The 19,270-nt window shown below is 34.3% G+C and overlaps 1 protein-coding gene across 1 annotated transcript; it reads left to right on the plus strand.

Annotated features, from left to right (window-relative positions):
• LOC120625743 (carboxypeptidase E-like) lies at positions 1-18,984 on the plus strand. Its single transcript, XM_039892917.1, has 8 exons — positions 1-406; positions 562-758; positions 1,217-1,372; positions 1,800-1,966; positions 4,121-4,272; positions 6,657-6,917; positions 13,620-13,762; positions 16,502-18,984. The coding sequence occupies exons 1-8, from the start codon at positions 184-186 to the stop codon at positions 16,643-16,645; spliced, it is 1,443 nt and encodes a 480-aa protein (XP_039748851.1). The 5' UTR covers positions 1-183; the 3' UTR covers positions 16,646-18,984.
• The last annotated feature ends 286 nt before the right edge of the window (positions 18,985-19,270 follow it).

Here is a 19,270-nt window from a genome sequence, read left to right on the forward strand (position 1 = left end):
GTAGGTAGGTACAGTACCGCGGGAAAATCGATCGATACTTTCAACTTTGTAGTTTGTACTGCGTGAAGTGGTGAAGTGAGTGCGACGTGTAACGAAAGTTCGTCGTATGAATTGATTCTATTGAGATTGTTATGTATTTATGAATTTTAATTTGTGTCAAATAATTCAATAAAGTATCTCAATATGATGGCATCGTACAAACCGTTTTATCTTGCTTTCTTCGTTGTTGTTTCTGCCGAATTCGTCTGGAAACATCACAACAATGAAGAACTACCCTTGGTTTTAGAAGAAGTTCACGAAAAATGCCCTAATATTACTAGAGTGTATGCACTAACAGAGCCCTCTGTTAGAAATGTACCTCTCTATGTTATTGAATTTTCCGACAGTCCTGGAGTTCATCAGCCATGTGAGTTTTAATAATTATTTCTATTTATTGTATCGCTATGTAAAATTTAATAATTAAAATTAGAAGTAAATAAAATTGATGTTCCTTTTTTTATTTATATAGTATGAAAAAGGTATTGTATGATTGATTAAAATTAAATTAATTTCTTCATTAAGACAAACCAGAAGTAAAATACGTGGGAAATATACACGGAAACGAGGTTCTTGGGAGAGAACTAATGTTAGGCCTTGCACACTACCTCTGTGACCAGTACAATTACCACGACCGACACATCAGGGCACTTATTCATAACACTCGGATACATTTACTGCCGTCAATGAATCCCGATGGATGGCAATTGTCTACAGATGCTGTAAGTATCATTCTCTTTTTCCTCATTAAATTGTAAAATGAGACAGTTGTTAAATTAATTGTAAAATTCTACTGAACTTACAATACTTTAATATCAATAGTTCAGTCTGCTAACTGGATGTTGTTAAGTATTAATAGGCTGTTTGTACAGTTTTATTGACCCTTATTTCATAATTGTGTATGATGGAAAGTTGAGGATTCAAAATTCAGGATTGCTGTTAACGCTAGATTAAAGCACAAATACCATGTTGCCCTTGATTCAACTTGCTGTTTAGACCCTTAATTAAGTCCATATAGCACTGTTAGGTAAATGAGTACAAAATAAATTACAGGTACTTCTAAAGAATGAATTGAACTGAAATAAAGTAACTGTTATAAATATTTGAACTTGTAGGGATTATTTTTGCTAATTTTTTAAAATTGTTATAAATGTAAATATTAATTAATTTATATTTTTAGGGAGGTCAAGATTATCTAATTGGGCGTAATAACAACCATTCTGTGGATTTGAATAGAAATTTCCCAGATTTAGATGCAATTACATTTGAGTTTGAACGTCAGGGTATAAGTCATAACAACCATTTACTTAAGGATTTGACACGCCTCGCTGCCCCAGTAAGTATTTTATTCTAGTTACTTTATAACATTGAGAAATATTTTAATACAAAAATAAACATTATATTTGCCAATTAGATTTAATCAATCAAAAGCAATTGCTTGTGTGACCGTAACATTCAGGTTTTTTCTATTTTAATTAACAATTAGGAAAATGTCTATTGTATGTGTTGAGATAATTATTTAGTTTCAGTTCATACTTTAATACATTAAATTGATTTGCTTTGCTATCTTTGTTGTTGTTGTCAATAATTCACTAAATGTTGTATTTGGTATATGTATTCTTTTTTGTATATAAAAGTTCAATCAAAACCACCACAAGTGAGAAGATTTGCAATTCCTTTGTACGATAAATTTATCTTTAAATTTTATTTATGTTCACTGTAACATAATGCAACAGCATACATAAAATAAAAGTGTTCTATAGCTTGAACCAGAAACTCGTGCTGTGATGCGTTGGATTATGTCCGTCCCATTTGTGCTGAGTGCAGCCATGCATGGAGGGGACTTGGTCGCTAATTATCCTTACGATGAAAGCAGGAGTGGTGCTCCAGTCTCTGAATATTCTGCTAGTCCTGATGATGACACCTTCAGGTAAAATTTTAATCATAACAAAATTATGTTTTTTATTAACTTACTTCTGCAATGGAGCAACAAGAGTACACAAGTATAATTTATTCATTAATGAACTAGCAGTTGACCACATTCTTTGTCCGCGTTTATTTCGTCACGTTATTGTTTCCTGGGATAAAAAGTAGCCATGTTACTATCCATCCTTTTGACTAACTCTACGCCAAAAATCAAGTAGATTAGTTGCTTAGTTAGGGCATGACAGAAGGACAAACAAACACCCTTATGCATTTATAATATTAGTAAGATGCGTAAGGACTATTAAGGATTTTAATAACTTAAAAGTAAACATACTGTTGTGGTTTCTTATTTGTTTTACTAATAAAGAAAAGTAATGATAACATCTATGGTGCGATGTGCTTGCATTTAAGCTAGAAAATGTTTGACCTCTCACCTTAACAATTTTTTACTAGAAATGCGGTAAAAAAATATTTAAGGATACCACTGAAATTTGGCAATCCTCAAAGCTCTGCTCTGCTTTAGCGGTACATTATTTACTATCTCTGAGACTTATCAGTGAAACCAAAAATCCTTATAATTTTTGAATAAACCACTGCCATAGCTTTTACTCAAAGAAATCAGACACAGCCCTCAATAAAAATTAAAATCATGTGACTCCTGTCACTTTATTAGGTACGCGTCGCGTAGCGTAGGTACTATAATAATGCATAATATTTGAATATGCGAATCGCTATGCCTGTGTCGGTCTTTTATCTTCAATAGGGTTGTCATAAGTAAACACTAAGAATGTTTTGAATTCGTTTGTATGGAAAATAATGATTCTTTTGATTTAATATATTTACAGTTTTATCCCTTATGAATTATTATGTACTTATGCATCCTTCATTATTTCTTAATGCGGTCACACGTTGTATATACTTTGATAAAACTATACTCTTTTAAAATGTCTAATCAATAACAATCAGATGTGATTTTGTATAAGTAGATACACAAACGGGTTATATAATAAAAAGCTACATATGGTGGCTTTGTTCCATGGCATAGGTACGACGTAATAGTATTTAGTGACGCTTGATCGCCTCATTGGTTCAAAAGATTGTTTGTTGGCTTGCTTTTTATAACGACTCGCTATCGGCTTAGCGAGTAAGCGGTAAAATTAAGCACAAAGGTATTTGTTTAATTTAATTATGATATAGTTTAGTTTTACGACGCGGACTTCTGTATGTTAATTGAATTTATATACGGCTTAAATAAACCACTAATGCGCGTTTTCACTACTCCTAGGAAACGCTTAAATCGTATGAAAAAATTGCTTAAAGAATAAAAACAAACGTTTCGCCAACTCTTAGATGATGACTAAAGTCGTTGGGTACCATCTAAAGTTACGAAACAGATTAGGCTGTGCGCTAGTAATCGTAAATCGAACTCGTACATACACTGACAGATGAAAAAAATATAATTCGGTTTTATATTAATAACCTGAAATCCATATGAACAATGAAAACTATGATTATACAAACATAAAATCGAATCAGATTTTCTAAGATATGGAGTAACATTAAAAACAACGCTTTGATAACCTTTGTTTTGTATTTTTAAAATAACAAATATATAACAAAGTTAGCTGCAGAGTAAATTTCAAGGTAATGAACCTTTATTGAACGTAGGCTTTGTGTTTAATTTAGAGTAAAAAAAATTTTTTTCGAAATATGTCGCGCGTTTTAGCATGTTTGCTGCAAACTGTATGCAGTGGCGTGCACTTCATATATGCACAAAAGCACTGCATACCCTAAAATTTATATATAACTCGTATAAGAGAAGGATTTTTGCCGTTTTATGCAATTCTCCTGCTGTATGCATACCCTGCCTAGAAGCCCAGTGCACGCCACTGACTGTATGTACTGTTGTATTTTTCTTATATTAATTTTAACTTTTGGATCTTATATATGTATTTATTGTTCATAAAATATGCGGCCTTAGTTTGATATCGCTATCCTTACATAAACGTTTCTAAGGAAGCTTTCTTGGCGCACTGTCTTATCTGTTTCATTGAAATATAACCGTTATTATTACAAGATTATATAGGGTTTCAAAACCGAATAGCCTGGCGTTAGATTTAACCAGCTAAACGTGTTGTTACTTCATTGCTCACTTTAGAGAGTTAGCTATGGCGTACGCAAGCGCGCACGCGGATATGGCATCGGGCAGCCGGGCGGGATGTCGCATTAGCAGTGATGACTCCACGGCATACAACTTCGGCAAGCAGGGCGGGGTTACCAATGGCGCCGCTTGGTACAGCTTGAAGGGAGGTTCGTATCATATTTTTTTTTTCTTTCTTATTAGATCTATTAGGAATCTAAGCTTAACCTAGCTTAATCGAGTCAACCGGTGATCCTAGAGCGGGCATTTACCTTGACCCAGAATTAGTTTGGCCATCCAAAGGGGCAATGCTGCCAGCATTTTAGGAACTGTGCCTTCGAAAACGTTTCGCAGACGTTTTAGATTTTATATACTTTTACATAGTTTATATTTATAATAGTAATCACGTTTTGCTTTACGCTCGGTTACGACTTTACTGGCTTAACCTTTATCTCTTTATGGAATCAGTAGATTTGGTCTAATTTGCTATTGTTTTAAAGGTTGTAAGAATCAGAAAAAATACACATCAGTATAACTTCATCAAGAAACTTCTCGGAACACATCTCGGAAGGGCATTTTAAACTAGTGTATGATGAAAAGAGGGTTTTGGGATATTTATCTTAATATATCTTGATGCTTCAGTATCGTAAGACGTTAGGGTCCCAAGGTGTTGAATGGCGAATGGGAAGAGCAGTTTTGTTAGACTCCCTACGAGGTGGACGGATCGCCTACCGCAACTTGCCGCCCTTTGTTTTTATATTTACTGTGCTGTGCTGTGTATAAGCAGCTAGGCGGTAGTAGATAATTCCCCAGACGAGCTTTGTCACAAAAAGCTCCACTTTTAGGTACTATCTATCTATCTATACTTAAATGGTTATTAAAACCGTCAGATGTGATCGCAATTTAGCGCTAACTTATCATCGAGTAAAAAAAAAAGTAGTACCACTTAGTCATACATACCGAATATTGTGTTGTACAGTATCATCCTATTTATTGTTCTTGCTCGCTGCGGGTTTATGGAGATGAATGACTTGGTTAGGTCATTGCCATTTTAAATGCAATGACTTCTAATTGTATGTATATATCAATCAATGACTTATGCTTATTTAATACTTACCTATTGCCGGGCAGTTTCATATTACTTAAAGAAATCAAAGATAACAGTATATCTAAAGAGCCGTGTAACGCAAAAATATCATTATCATCACCTTGTCCACTGCTGGAAATAGGTCTTCTCATTTTATATTGTCTGTCCACCTTTTTGGGGTTCTACCAACGCTGCGCTTTCAACGGCATGGGCGCCACTCCAGCACTTTGGGTCTCCAACTTTCACCTGTTCTCCGAGCTACGAGTATGTGCTATATAGCGCTTTAAACCTTCGAACCTTTGATTGTTACTTACGGTTGACTCAACCATTGCGGTATTCATATCTTGATGAAATTTAGCATACACATAGTTAGCTCGCATGCTGGAGATTGACAGATATATTATGTTGCTTTTTATCTCGGTAAAGCACACGGTTAACGTTCCCGGAATTTTTGTTACCTGACTTCATAGTCGATTCGATCTGGACAAGATGCGTCCTGGATATGACTCTTTTTCTCTTGGAAGACTACGGCTCCTACGGGATACTTTAAAAACCGAAAAAAAGGTGCACGAACCTGCGGGGTGACCCTAAACATGTGAAATTTGAACGTGGAAGATTCGTTAATAACATATTATCCTGTAATAACCAGTAATAGTTACTTGAGCTAAATGAGATAATTTGCTGTCGTCTATAAAACAGGAAACGCTGAGTATAATTGCTTAAACTCGTACTCGTGACATTTTTATGCGGTTAGCCATGAGATGTGAACGGGTTTGTGTAATGTTATTTACTACTATTGTTAATCGCGCTGATAGTCACTTTACAAAAATTATACTTGATTGATTGCAAAAATCAAGCACGGAGTTTTGACTAGAAAGGCACTTAATCGAAAAATTATTCTTCAAAACGTAAACATATTCTTTATGCGTGTCTTTTGTTTGTCAGTTAGAAGAAACTCAAAAGCACGATTATACTACGGACTTTATCTGATCGGGTGGATACATTTTTTAAACACATGGGAGTAAATAAATCTAAGTAATCTCCTAATTAATTAATATAAATTAATTACATATAATTAAATTAATAATTTCGTCAAAAAATATGAAATTAATGTCTAATAGAACTGATCCAAATAATATCGTACACAAATCATACATAGGCATACATAGGTTGGGGAAAAAGTCTTTTCGCATTATAGTATGTATAAACTTGTAATAAAATCTCTATGGCTATACTATTTGTATCTGGCTGGTTTTGGTAACGGATGAACCGATTGTGACTTTTTTTTATTTGTTCGGTTAGTCGGGCTATGTATATAGCTATGTTTGATGATAATCTGTCCAAGAGGGCCGTTGCCACAAAATGGCGCATTATATATTTATTTCAACTCCCCCAATGTGCTTATAAAATAGAACAGCTTGACTATTACATTAAAAGTCGGTTGTTTTTAAAATTTCAAATTTATAGGTATGCAAGATTTCAACTACTTAGCGACTAACGCGTTCGAAATTACGCTCGAACTGGGTTGCCAGAAGTACACCGATGAAAGGGATTTGGAAAAAGAATGGATTCGAAACAAGGATGCTTTGTTGGCGTTCATTTGGAAAGCTCACACCGGCGTTAAGGGCATCGTCAGTGACGACTCCGGATTCATCCAGAACGCTATAATATCGGTTGTCAACATCACCGGATCCGTGCCTCGACCTATACGGCACGACATCACGACTGGTAAGATTTTAAATGTTACTGTATTTAATTATTTATGTATGTTCCAAATAGATGATGCCCACGACTTCATCCGTGTTTGTTTTTGCTTTAAAAGATTCCCGGAGGGATTGTTTATTTGAGAGTTTAGTGTCCAAGCAATTAAGGTGTAGTTCTACAGATATTTTTAAATAAAAGTGTAATCTTGTAAAAACAATCTGTTTTTAAAATTAAACTTTTAAATGAAGTATATCTCTTAAAAGTACCTTTTTGTTTAGGTGTAGACCTTAATCTTTTAAACTCGCGATAACTTCTTAATTAAATGTCCAATTGTAATGAACTTTTGACAAAACAAACCTTGAACAAAATTTCAGAACAAAAAAGCTGCTTTTGCGACTTAACTATGATCGTTTGATATATTCTCCCGCGGACATTTTTGTAGATGATAATCAGTACTATAATATATTACTTTTATGTACCACTAATACAGTGGCGTGCATCTCATAGATGCAAATAAGCAGTGCATACCCTGACCTCAGGGCCTCTCAGACCATAAGGACGACTTAAAATTTAAAGATTGAAAAAAAATTAAACAATTTATAGAAAACTATAAAAGCGCCATCTAGTTAAAACCGGCCGCACTTCTATGTAAATCAATGGACAAGTCCCGTGTCATGGTTTAGAACTAAAATAGACAAACTGCATAATATTTCGACTATATTTTAATTTTAAACAGTATCCCTAAATAATAAGTAACGCTTTAAATATAATTTAAATCTCATAAAATTAGCTGGGGTTTTCACGATTAAGTATCCATTGCCGGGCAAATCGTTTATTCGTCGCTCGAATTAATGCGCCGCGCCGCCGCGGTCTCCATAGAAGCACGGCGATTGAATGCATCTGTCGTTACTTGTGTGCACCAGCACACAAGGAAGTTCTGGTGTGTAGTGATATAATCGCGTGCGTGCTTACACAATATTTGGCTCTTTCTATGTGTGCGAGTTTTCCAGGTTTCCAGTATAGGGGTTTCGCTTGTGTGCAAATCTTAAAAGCACTGCTTACGGAAATTTGAAATCCAAATGTATGCTTTTTTTTTTTATAAGCACATGTAATTTGCTTTGTTTGTTATTGTTTTAAACGGCAATAATTCTTTTTTGTAGTTAAAAAATTTATCAATGAATTTTATTACATTCAAGGTCTTTAGAAATTTATAAGTACCTAATTTGTTCAAAAAGTATATTAAAATAACCAAATTAAAAGTTGCCGAATTATGTTAAATAAATTATTAACGTATACCAGGTGCGATTGGTAACTGATGAAGTAATATTCTTCAAATGACAACTTTTAATAGCATTTGTGTACTAAGAAAATATTACGGACATATTTTGACTAAGTATGATATTCTCATTATCGCTGGCGATCGCTCAGCGCCATTATTGTTTACCTTTTACCTTCTGTCATAACAACTTATATTCACCGAATTAGAATTAATTACTGTTTTTTTCGTTTGCTGTACGGTTGTTTGTAAATAGTTACAATTATTATTGTTAAAATTAACCTTTGTGACAGTGTACTGTTTGTAAATGATTGTGAGGAATATTCTTAGTGTAAGAAAGTTCTTATATTCGGCGTGTGATCTGATGGTTCAGTGTGCTTGGAAAATGTAGGTAAGTTTAGAGCTAATTCTTAACTAACGTTTAATTGAGATTATTCGTAAAGGAAGGAATGCACCTACAAGGAGCGGCACGTAAAAAGAGCTCTGACTGACTTACAGAAACAGGCGAATAGCAGTGATCAATGTTTTGTTTCATTATTTATTTATAATAATACCTATGTTTGTTTATTGTTTACACTAAAAAACATTATTTAATGTAATTGCCGCAATGGCAGACAATTTTAAAAACTCACTAGTCGGTCGTCTCAGAGCTTACTATACCTACTGGAAATAGGAGATGATGAGAAGATCTACATGGGTATCACAAACAATGTTAGGTTAGGTACCTACTCACAAATAAAATTATACAGTAACATCAAAATAGCATGTTCAGTACCTATTTTTTTTATGCATACCCTGACCGAAAACCCTATGCACGCCACTGCTCTAATAGTTTTCCCAACGCACGTCGAGTAATGAAACAAAATATAGGCAAAAATTTGCTACTTTGGGTAAAATTATTGCAATTTTCCTAAGAATCTGCAATTTTTTTGAAAATAAATGATAGCCTATGTTACTTAGTGATAGTTTAGCTTTCTTTTTCCGAGAAAATGGGTAAATAATAATCTTACCTCTTTATAATATTAGTATAAAATATATATGTATATATATAGATAATCTTTATCATCACCCTATCAACATATCACAGCTAGGCACTGGTTTCCTTTCATAAAAAAGTAGGTTTACAAGCCTAAACTCACCATGCTGCTCCATTTGGTATTGGTGGGTTTTAACAACTATTATCACATGTTAGTGAATGCCCGGGAAATCCCAAATCAAGCCATCATAATAACGTATACAATTTAAATACACTTATTTAAATATACCAGTAGTAATTATTATCATCTGACAACAAGTTGTATAATATATGTAGGTATAATCATCATCATCGTCATATCAACCTATTACCTATTGGGTTAAGGCCGTAGTCCACCACGCTGGCCCAGTGCAGTGCGAATGTGGACTCCACACACCTTTATGAAGAACTCTCTGGCAGGAAACTTAAATTATTGCGATGCTTTCATTCACCATTGAAGCAAGTGATACTTTAATTGCTTAAAACGCACATAACTTAAAAAAGTTCGAGGTTCGTAATGGGATTTGAACTCGGCCACCGGAAGTGATCTCGAAGTCCTCCCAACTGGGCTATCGCCGCTTCATATGTAGGTATATCGCATAGAAATCGTATCGCGCTGATGCTAAATATACATAGGTACGCGTATCGACCTAGTAGCATCCCACACGCATCCTGTTTGTGACGTCAATTGATTATTGACTGATGATATCCGATCATTCAATATGCATTCTACTAAGTATATATGGTTGGTTTTTTCACCCCTTATAAAGATATGCCAATAATCACCACGTTTGGCATGCGGGTTGGTGATCGCAGTGCTGGTCCTTTCGCACCGGTAACGCTGCTGCCCGTTACCCGTCAGTTGATTTTTGGACCAGCTGGGCAAAGAATGGTTATACCGCCATTGGTCGGTCGCCTCAAAGCCTCACCAACGAGGCTCTGACGACAAACCATGGGCAGGTGAGGTTGACGGTTGAGTAGGCTGACTGGTACTAGTCTCCCCCTTACACCCCGAGTCTTACGAGTCGCTGGGAGCCGCTGGAACGAGTCGCTGGGAGCCGCTGGGAACAAGCGGCTCAGGACCGGACTTGGAACTCTCTACAAAAGACCTATGTCCAGCGGTGGACTTCAATCGGTTGAGGTGATGATGATGAAGTACATATAACATCCTTAGCTAGGAGACACTTTTTGACGACTGACAGCATATCTGGAACAAAATAGCGGTGTAACGTCAGAATATTCACTTCAACTGACCCATGTTTCAAAATATGTCATATTCCGAAGTTATTCAACATTTATTTGTAATGCTTAGGGCCTTACATGCTAAATTGTGCTTACAATTTTCATGGTGAGGTTCAGATAAAAATGTACTTTTATATGGCGACCAAACTTCAAGATTAGACATTATGCCTCAATTATTTCTAAGCCCCTAAAACGATGGTAAAGCTGAGACAAATTTGATGAATAGTTTTAACAAAAACCATTGCCGTCGCGCTGAGCCTGTCTTACGCGTAGAGTGCAATAAGGACAGTTGTAGCTCAGACTGATTTTACTCATAAAAATTTAAAGAGACCGACGTTTCATATTCTCATGTTTTCTTGTAAAATCTTGAGAAAGATTATGTCCAGGTTTCTCTTTGGTAAATTATTGGTCGTTATAGAGGGACCGATTTTCTTTAGCTTTTCAAGAACTCGTTTTGCTTGTGTTGCCTGAGAATACAAAAAGATAGTACTTACAGATAAATTGCATCATCATAGCCTTTGACAGTCCACTGCTGATCTGAAGTTTGCCCATAATCAACACGCTTGGTTGATCAATGCAGTCAATTCAAATTCAAAAATTCTTTATTCATGTAGGCCTATCACAGACACTTATGAAGCATTCATGCATAAATGTGTTTTTATTATTAGTGCGAGGTGATTTTGATAACCACATTCGTATGCTAGTTGTAGCATACTGCACTGAGAACGCTGCTGCCTGTTTTATTGTTTTATTCCCTTACTGGCGAGTTACGACATCCGCGGTAATAGGAGTGGTGTATGGTGACAACTGTATTTTGATCCGCCGTTACCACAAAGTACATACACGTTGATATTGATATAAAAAAAAATATAGTCCGTCATTTATTTGTCTTAAGATTCAAGTACACAATACCCTTATTTGGCGAACAGAATGTCAACAATGTATTGTCTCGCGCAGGTCGTTTGCATTCGGTTTATTCAATTAGGAGTGATTAAGAGCTTCTTTGTATGTTTGACGCATTCTCGGTCATTTGGCTGCCAAGATTTTAGTGTTACGGTATAGTACAGGCCAGGTTATCTCGGTCGAAGTTAAGTTCAAATACAGATTTTAGGTAATCTGACGGTATTTTTCGGTAAAGACCCCCAAAAATACCTGTTCGCGCAAAGATGATTGATTGATGATTAAGCGGTTATGCCTGGTCGTTGGATGACGTTATTTGTGCCGTTGTATCCTCCGGGTTGCTTGAACAAGCTCTAATCATCACTGAGCATTGTACAACGTGTAAATGAAAACCGAAATAATGCTTCACAGTCTTTAGAGGTACATTATGTACTGTCTCTGAGACTTATCTGTGAAACCGAGAAGCTAATAGTTTTTGAGTAACCCACTGCCATAGTCTTTAATGAGAGAACTCAGATTGATTTTAATTTTGCATCACATCACTCTAATAAAGTGACTCCTGTTACTTTATTAGGTACACGTCGCGTAGTGTAGATACTATGCGCGTGTCGGTCTTTTATCTTCAATAGGGTTGTCACTTCGAATGTTTTGAATTAATTTGTATGGAAAAAAAAAATGCTTCTTTTGATTTAATATTTTTACAGGGTGATCCCTTATAAAATATACCTACTTATGCACCCTCCAACATCATTTCGTAATTCGGTTACATGTATAACAATAATAATAAATGTTTTTATCTTCGAAATTGAGTTAAAGTTATTGCGAACAGGTATACTTACCCTATCTTAAATGTAATAGGTTACCTTAAGCAGTATAGTAGTGTACGAATTATATACTTTACACCTACTTCGTACTTATACCTGTAGTTTTTTGTTGACGTACTTATAATATGTACTTTTACTTCCTTGTTGCAGTAGGTTGTGTCTGGCGGATTTATTTTCACATTGTATACAATGTGGCAGCCAATAACTGCCTTGTTGGTCTAGTGCTTAGCATATTCGACTATGGATCCACAGGTCTTCGGTTCGATTCTCGGGTCACGCTAAACCATTTTTTATTTTATTTCTTCCACTTACAAGTTAGCCCTTGACTGCAATTTAATCTGGTAGTAAGGGGAGCGGGCTAACTTGTAACGGGTATGACATTATGTCAAACCCATCCCCTTATCAGTGACATTGCTTGTCGGTACGTCTGTGTCGGTAGGGTTGAAACTAGTTACGGCCGAGGCCTCGCAAAAAAACCAGACCAGTAAAAATTAAAAATTTGGAAACCCTGCCTGAGATCTGATGTTTAAAAGAAAAACATTAAGAAATAGTAGCACCGGAATTAGAACCAACTTATTTACATAGCTCATTGCTAAGCTAAAGAAAGGACAGCTCGGTGGATTGATGCACGTATGGAGTCCCAAAATGCTTGAGTGCCGACGCCGCACAGAAAAGCCTAGCGTTTGTATACTTCCCACCATCGTTGGACTTAAGCGAAGAAAGTCGAAATTCCTACAAAAGACTTAATCCCAACAGCGTGCGTCCATCGATTGAAATTTTGACTATCATGAAGCACTTCGTTATTTTATGAAAGAAAGAAAACTTTTATTTGGGTATACACAAAAAAATTAAACTTAAAGTCTATATAACATTGACTCTCTATTATCACTCCGAATTTAGACTTATTTTTTAATTTATAACGTGGATAAACTAGGTCAGACATAGCAAACATACTGAGTGAAGACACTTTTTGGATCACATCGTACTTGTCAATGTTATATAGACTTAAAGTGCAATATATATTTTTTAAATGTGTAATAAATTAATAATACTATATAAGTGTCTCGTTTGAATGATCAAACCAAAAAGAATAGACTCTAGCCTAAATGCATTTTCTTCCAAAAGTAAGTGTTAAAACATCAATCAATCAAAAACACTTTATTGCACACATGAAATAAATAAAAGAGAACAAAGGTACAAGTCATTTAAATTTGTGTAACAAAGGCGGCCTTATCACTGATAGTGATTTGTTCCAGGCAACCATTATGAGGAATTGACTAACATATGAATCCATTATAGCGGTGCGCAAAGCCCTAAGAATACATATTAATAATTACAAAAAAAGTACATATATAAAATAAGTAAAATAAACTAATACATATTTCCCTATGGTAAAATAAACTATACGGTAAAATAAATAATACTAATACTAAAAATATGTAAATAATGTGATAATATCCTGTCACCAGGAGCGTACGGCGACTATTACCGTCTGCTGACCCCAGGTCACTACGAAGTGACAGCAAATAAACCAGGATACTTCCCAGTGTCGCGCGTCGTCACCGTACCACGGCACCAGACCTCCGCCAAAATACTGAACTTCAAACTTGAGGTGAGATAATATACTTATTAGATATAGATTTTATTTTAACTTCATCCTATGTGTTTGCTGGAAATAAGAGTAACTTGGATCTAATTCAAACTGTATTTAACCTTAAAAGCCGGAACATTTTTACCGCACTCAGCGGAACGATTGTAATTATTATAATTTTATTTAGACGTTATAGTTTAGTGATACCTGAAACAAATCACGTACAAAGGCCATGACAAAAAAGTGCATGTAGTTATACGAAGATAAAATCTTAGTTGGCCAATAGAACGAAATTTCCATTTACATAATAATAAAGTTGTATATAGCTTTACAATAGTATTACATTTAGTATTTATAATTATTTTACAATTTTTGTTCATAAACTTATTATCAGGTGTATGTTACATCCTCAGCTTAATAAGTTATTCACTCTGCCGACGAGGATTAGTCAGAATTTAATTTTAAGAAAAACTGGAAAAGTTTATTTTGATTAACAAGTCATAGCATGTATACGATTCTTACTTCAATCAATGTTGAATAGTTTTATTTGAAATCCGTGCTTGGTATTTTGCTTTTTACTCGCTACTTAAATCAACGAGTATACAAGCACGGTATGTCCATAATGTTGACAAATTGCTCTTCAATTTGACTTGATTTCAGATCAAATTAATTAGTTTTAGATTTTTTTTTCAGCCGCTGCTATTAAATGTTGTTAGTCATTAAAAAATCTTTATTTATTTTAGTAAAATTAATGAATATAATTTTATTTATGTATAGCTTGACGCATGTTCTTTTATGATGTTGTTTCACATTCAAACATTCAATATAAGAGGCTATTTCAAGTTGAAACAGCACATTAAGTTTGGCACGCTTGATTTTCGGTGGGCATTTCAAAAGTGTACTATTTTATGTCAAACGAAAATGAACCTTATTCAAGTTGAAACACATCCACTATCAGTGAGTCTTTCAAGGTAAATAATATCATGAGATTTGCACGCGATTTGTTTCGGGTATCGCAAAACTATGTTGATATGATTAAATACTAGCTCACTGCTAAAGCGGTTAAAGGGTTGCTTTATTTAAGCTTTAACTCTATATAGATTAGGTGCATTTTACTCTGATGCTACACTGTTCCATGCTCGAAAGCGACTGCAAATGCGAGAATGTAAATCTCATATTAAGCCATTGAATTAGAAGTTGAGCTGAGTTCATTTAGTGTCTTGGCTTAGTGAGATTGACGCCAAATATCATGTATCTAAACTTTAGTAGTATTAGGTCTAAGGAAATAAAAAGACTGACGTAATTTGCTATCGATTTACTTTACACCTTCGTCGTCCGTCAATTTGACGATGCGGATCACAAAATTTGATCATAGCTCAAAAGTAAAATGTACGGGTACCATACCAATAATATATTACAACTCACTTCAAATGTTTTCAACATTCGAAGAGAAAAATTGAAATATGTTTACGGAAAAATCTATAAACAATGTTTTTGATATGCTGCTTTCGCAACCATAATCAATAACCAGGTTATGTCAACACTTTAGATATTTAGCATGCTATCATACGTTACGTATTTACAAGACAGTCATCCTCTCCACCGTAGGGATATCAAATACAAATAAATACAAACAATACAGACTTTATAAGGAAAAGGTTATTCATTTGACGTTTACGCAGATGGAAAATTAAAGCGGAAAACCTAAGAACGATGAATTTTTCCTTGTATTTAGCGGTCAACGTGCATACAGGCTAAGTGCAAATGCGTGGTTAAAAAATAAATAAATTATATTTCTGTTAGTTTATGTAGTAGCTGTTGCGTTAAAACAAACTAAATTAGATAGAACTTCGGCTTTATTATTTGAATATCTTGTTATGTTAAATTTTCTAAAATATGAAATTCGTATGTGTTTGCTAAGAATATCTTTATAGTTACGTATTAAACTGTCAAGATGGTAAGTTTGATATTAATCAGCGGTTCCACCCCAGCGCGTATGAACTCTGACGTCATTGAGTGGGAACCAATGCTGACGTCAATAGAATTCTCGATTGCTTGAGATTGGATGTGGGCGCTCAAATATTTGCTAGCCGAGCAATTTTGATTTTCTTATTAACTTTTAATGTGCGTGAAATTGCTGGCAAACACATCGGTTATTTTATTAAAATTATTAAAGCAAATACCTACCAATGTGTAATGCGGTGATAGCCTAGTCGTTAACACTTCGGCCTCCTTTTGGATAATCGAAAGGATGTTTCCCTTCACTATTTATGCAAGAGTTATTTATTTGCTTTAATCGTGGAGAGAAGTTTTTTAGGAACTTGCCTTAATGATGATGGAAAACATCGTAAGGAAACCTGCTTGCTCAGAACTGTCCATAATGTCCCAAAAGGCATGTCTTCACACGCTTTAAGTCATATTCTGAGAGCTGACCTGTGCAACGGCCTTATCAATGTAGTTGTAGGTATATTCCACTATAGACCACGAGGATCTGGTTTCAATGAAAGAGTCTACCCAAATATTTTTAAGGGTTCTTTTATCTGTTTGCAAAACAATTCTAATCCGACTACTAGTCGGATGAGAAATCAGAGCTGAGAATAACGCGTTAAAGAAAAACTCAGCTTGTTTATTAATATCGATAAGGACGTATTGTAGGGACAAATAGGTAGCAATTCCAACTTCAGTTCTCTAGTATATTAATTTTACAATTTTTTTCTTTATCGCAATCACGCGTTCGTAACCTTATTTTTATACTTTCAGCCAACCACGAGCTGGTTCGACGATTACACGACCTTCGGTCTATACCCTCACGGACTGCGCGACGGTCAGCCACGTATCTACAAACGCTCCATTTACCAGCAGATCACGGACTCCATTTTAGACCACAAAGAAACAAAGCATTAATCAGCGTCTTTTAAGCCCGGGACACCATTAATTAATTAAACATGTATTTTGACATTATGAAATGTTACACAATATCTTCGTGTTTTGTTTGATAATAAGCTCGTGACTTTTATTACGTTTTGGCAGGCTATTTTCACTTTTTTATTGTCTCTAATTGACTGACGGCATTTTCGCGCTGTTATCTGTGAAGCTGTAATAAGAATTACTGGTATCCAAAAACTAAAATTTGTATTTCTAAATATTAGTTACAACTGTCATTTGTATAAGGACAGCAAGTCCAGTGTTAATTATAAAGGTCAGTCAGGTGACAAGCTGTCTGCATACGAATTACAACTTGAATTTTGTTCCCACTTGAAGCACCTCATGTAACATTTGAGTGGGTCTGGAACTAGTAACATAATGTTTAAAGCATTCTATGTTAGTTCTTTGGACACTTGCATTACAGCGCAGCGTCACAACTAGCAGCGCCACAATAACGTCAATCAATTTCTGACAAAAACAGAGTATAAACAGCCTGCTCTGCTGTAATAATAAAAATCAGTGCATTTTACACAACTCATAATAAAGTTTGCATTTGCCAGTGAAAAAAGAACAGCCCTAAGATTCTGTAGTCATACAGCTTTAGCGTGCCAATTCGCCATTACAGTCCCATATCCATATTTCCAGAGTAAATAAAGTGTCATCTGCTAAAATGTTTGTCGAAATTGTGTACTTTATTGTTGGATCTGCTCAATTTTAAGTGTGAATTTGCTTATGACATTTTATAAAAACAATGCGTAAGTCTTCATTAAGTATTCCCTTCATACTTAAATAGGCATGCGTTTTTTGTAGTCATAAAATGCTTTGAAAAAAAATGTTTTATTTGTCATAGAAGAAAAACAAAACAGACTCAAAAGTACTTAAATACACATAAATTTATACAAACTTTTTTTTTTGCACAGATATATAAAGTAACAGATCCTACTTCTTTAATCATTGGTTTTTACAAAAAAAAAAATTGGTTGTCATAATAATATGAGTTTATTTTCTTTGGCATAAAAATATTTCTTTTAATAAATTTGTCATATCGGGCTTAAGATTTAAAGTTAACCCAATGAAAACTTAGCGATTGAAAAGTATATATTAAAAAACATCTATTTTAACTATCTTACGATGTTTGATGTGTGTTGAAATTATATAAATCTTATTTATTTCTGTAAATACAAACAGTAGTTTTATTAATAAATTGTACCTAAATGAAATAATTAAATTTTTTGAATTGCAATTCAGTTGTTACTTTGATTGACATTTGAAAATGTATTGAATGTATTGGACATTGCGTAATTTTAACTGGCAACAATCTGGGCCGATTTTTCAATCACCAATAATTCGATCACGATTCGACCGAATAATAAATCTGACATCTTGAGAATTATGTAATGTATTGGTATGTGCCATAGATTATATTTTGTTCCTAATAGCGAATATTGCCGACTAGGTTGAATTTTACTAAAATAATTTTCCTTATTATAATTATGTATTTAGAAAATATTTATATGCGAAATTGTATTATTTAGTAAGTTTGTATCACTAATTATTATTGACAGTTATAATTAATAGTTTCATGTTATAGTTACCATTAGATAATCTTAAGAAAGTACAGTTAATTTGTATCTCTAATCTTTTCTAGTCTTAACACTGTTCAAAGGTTTCTAGTATGTGTATAAAATGTTATTTTTTGAATGTACATAAATGAGACAGTATGCCTCCATGATCAATGAATTATTGAAACGATTTGGCTTTATAAATTGTCGATAGTGTACTTGGGGTGAATGCAGAAAAATACTGCGATATTCTTGATAATTTTCAATACACTTATAAGGCTCAGTAAAATCATCATTGGTATTGTGTCTATAAGTTTTTTTATTGAACAGGTTTATTTATTGAGTAAGACTGCGTTATAACCTCTGAGTCTGGTTGCAACGGGTAATTTCGTATTTATTCCTGACAGCTATTTCGTTTATATTTTGTAGAAATTTTCATAACTTTCAATCAACATTTTTGAAGAAATCTTTTTTTGAACTTTTGTTACACTAAAAAGCATGAATATACTGAAAACCCCTCATTTATTATTTGATATATACAATCATTAATGAAGCACCACAAAACTTCTAATCTAACTATCATTTTAATCCTAATAAGTCATCGATTGTAATTTGACATTTCATTAACCGTAAAGTTTTGAATTCGACGTCGTTCGTAGAATAGTGTGTGAATAAATAATTTATATTGTTTTTATGCTTGAAATCAATTCTGTAATGTACAAAAACTTTATTAAAGTACCTAATTATGCAAATGAATATTGCGTTTTAGTCGATCCTACTTGATACCCGTCATATAGCTTCGCAGACTCTCAATATTTACTTAAATTCTTCAATACTGACGATATGTAGAATACTGTCAATAATATTGACTTGTGTCAGGACAGCGTATGACTATCTAAATACATAAGCTTTGAAAGTTCTGAATGTGTTCAATACCGGTGTAGGGGTCAGGGTAAGTGAAAACACAGGCTTTCTTCAATAACTTGGCCATGGCTTGGCATGGCTGGCTGGCATTTTTTTAAATTAATAATTAACTACGTGT

The sequence above is a fragment of the Pararge aegeria genome, chromosome 8 (assembly GCF_905163445.1).
Source record: "Pararge aegeria chromosome 8, ilParAegt1.1, whole genome shotgun sequence".
Lineage (NCBI taxonomy): Eukaryota > Metazoa > Arthropoda > Insecta > Lepidoptera > Nymphalidae > Pararge > Pararge aegeria.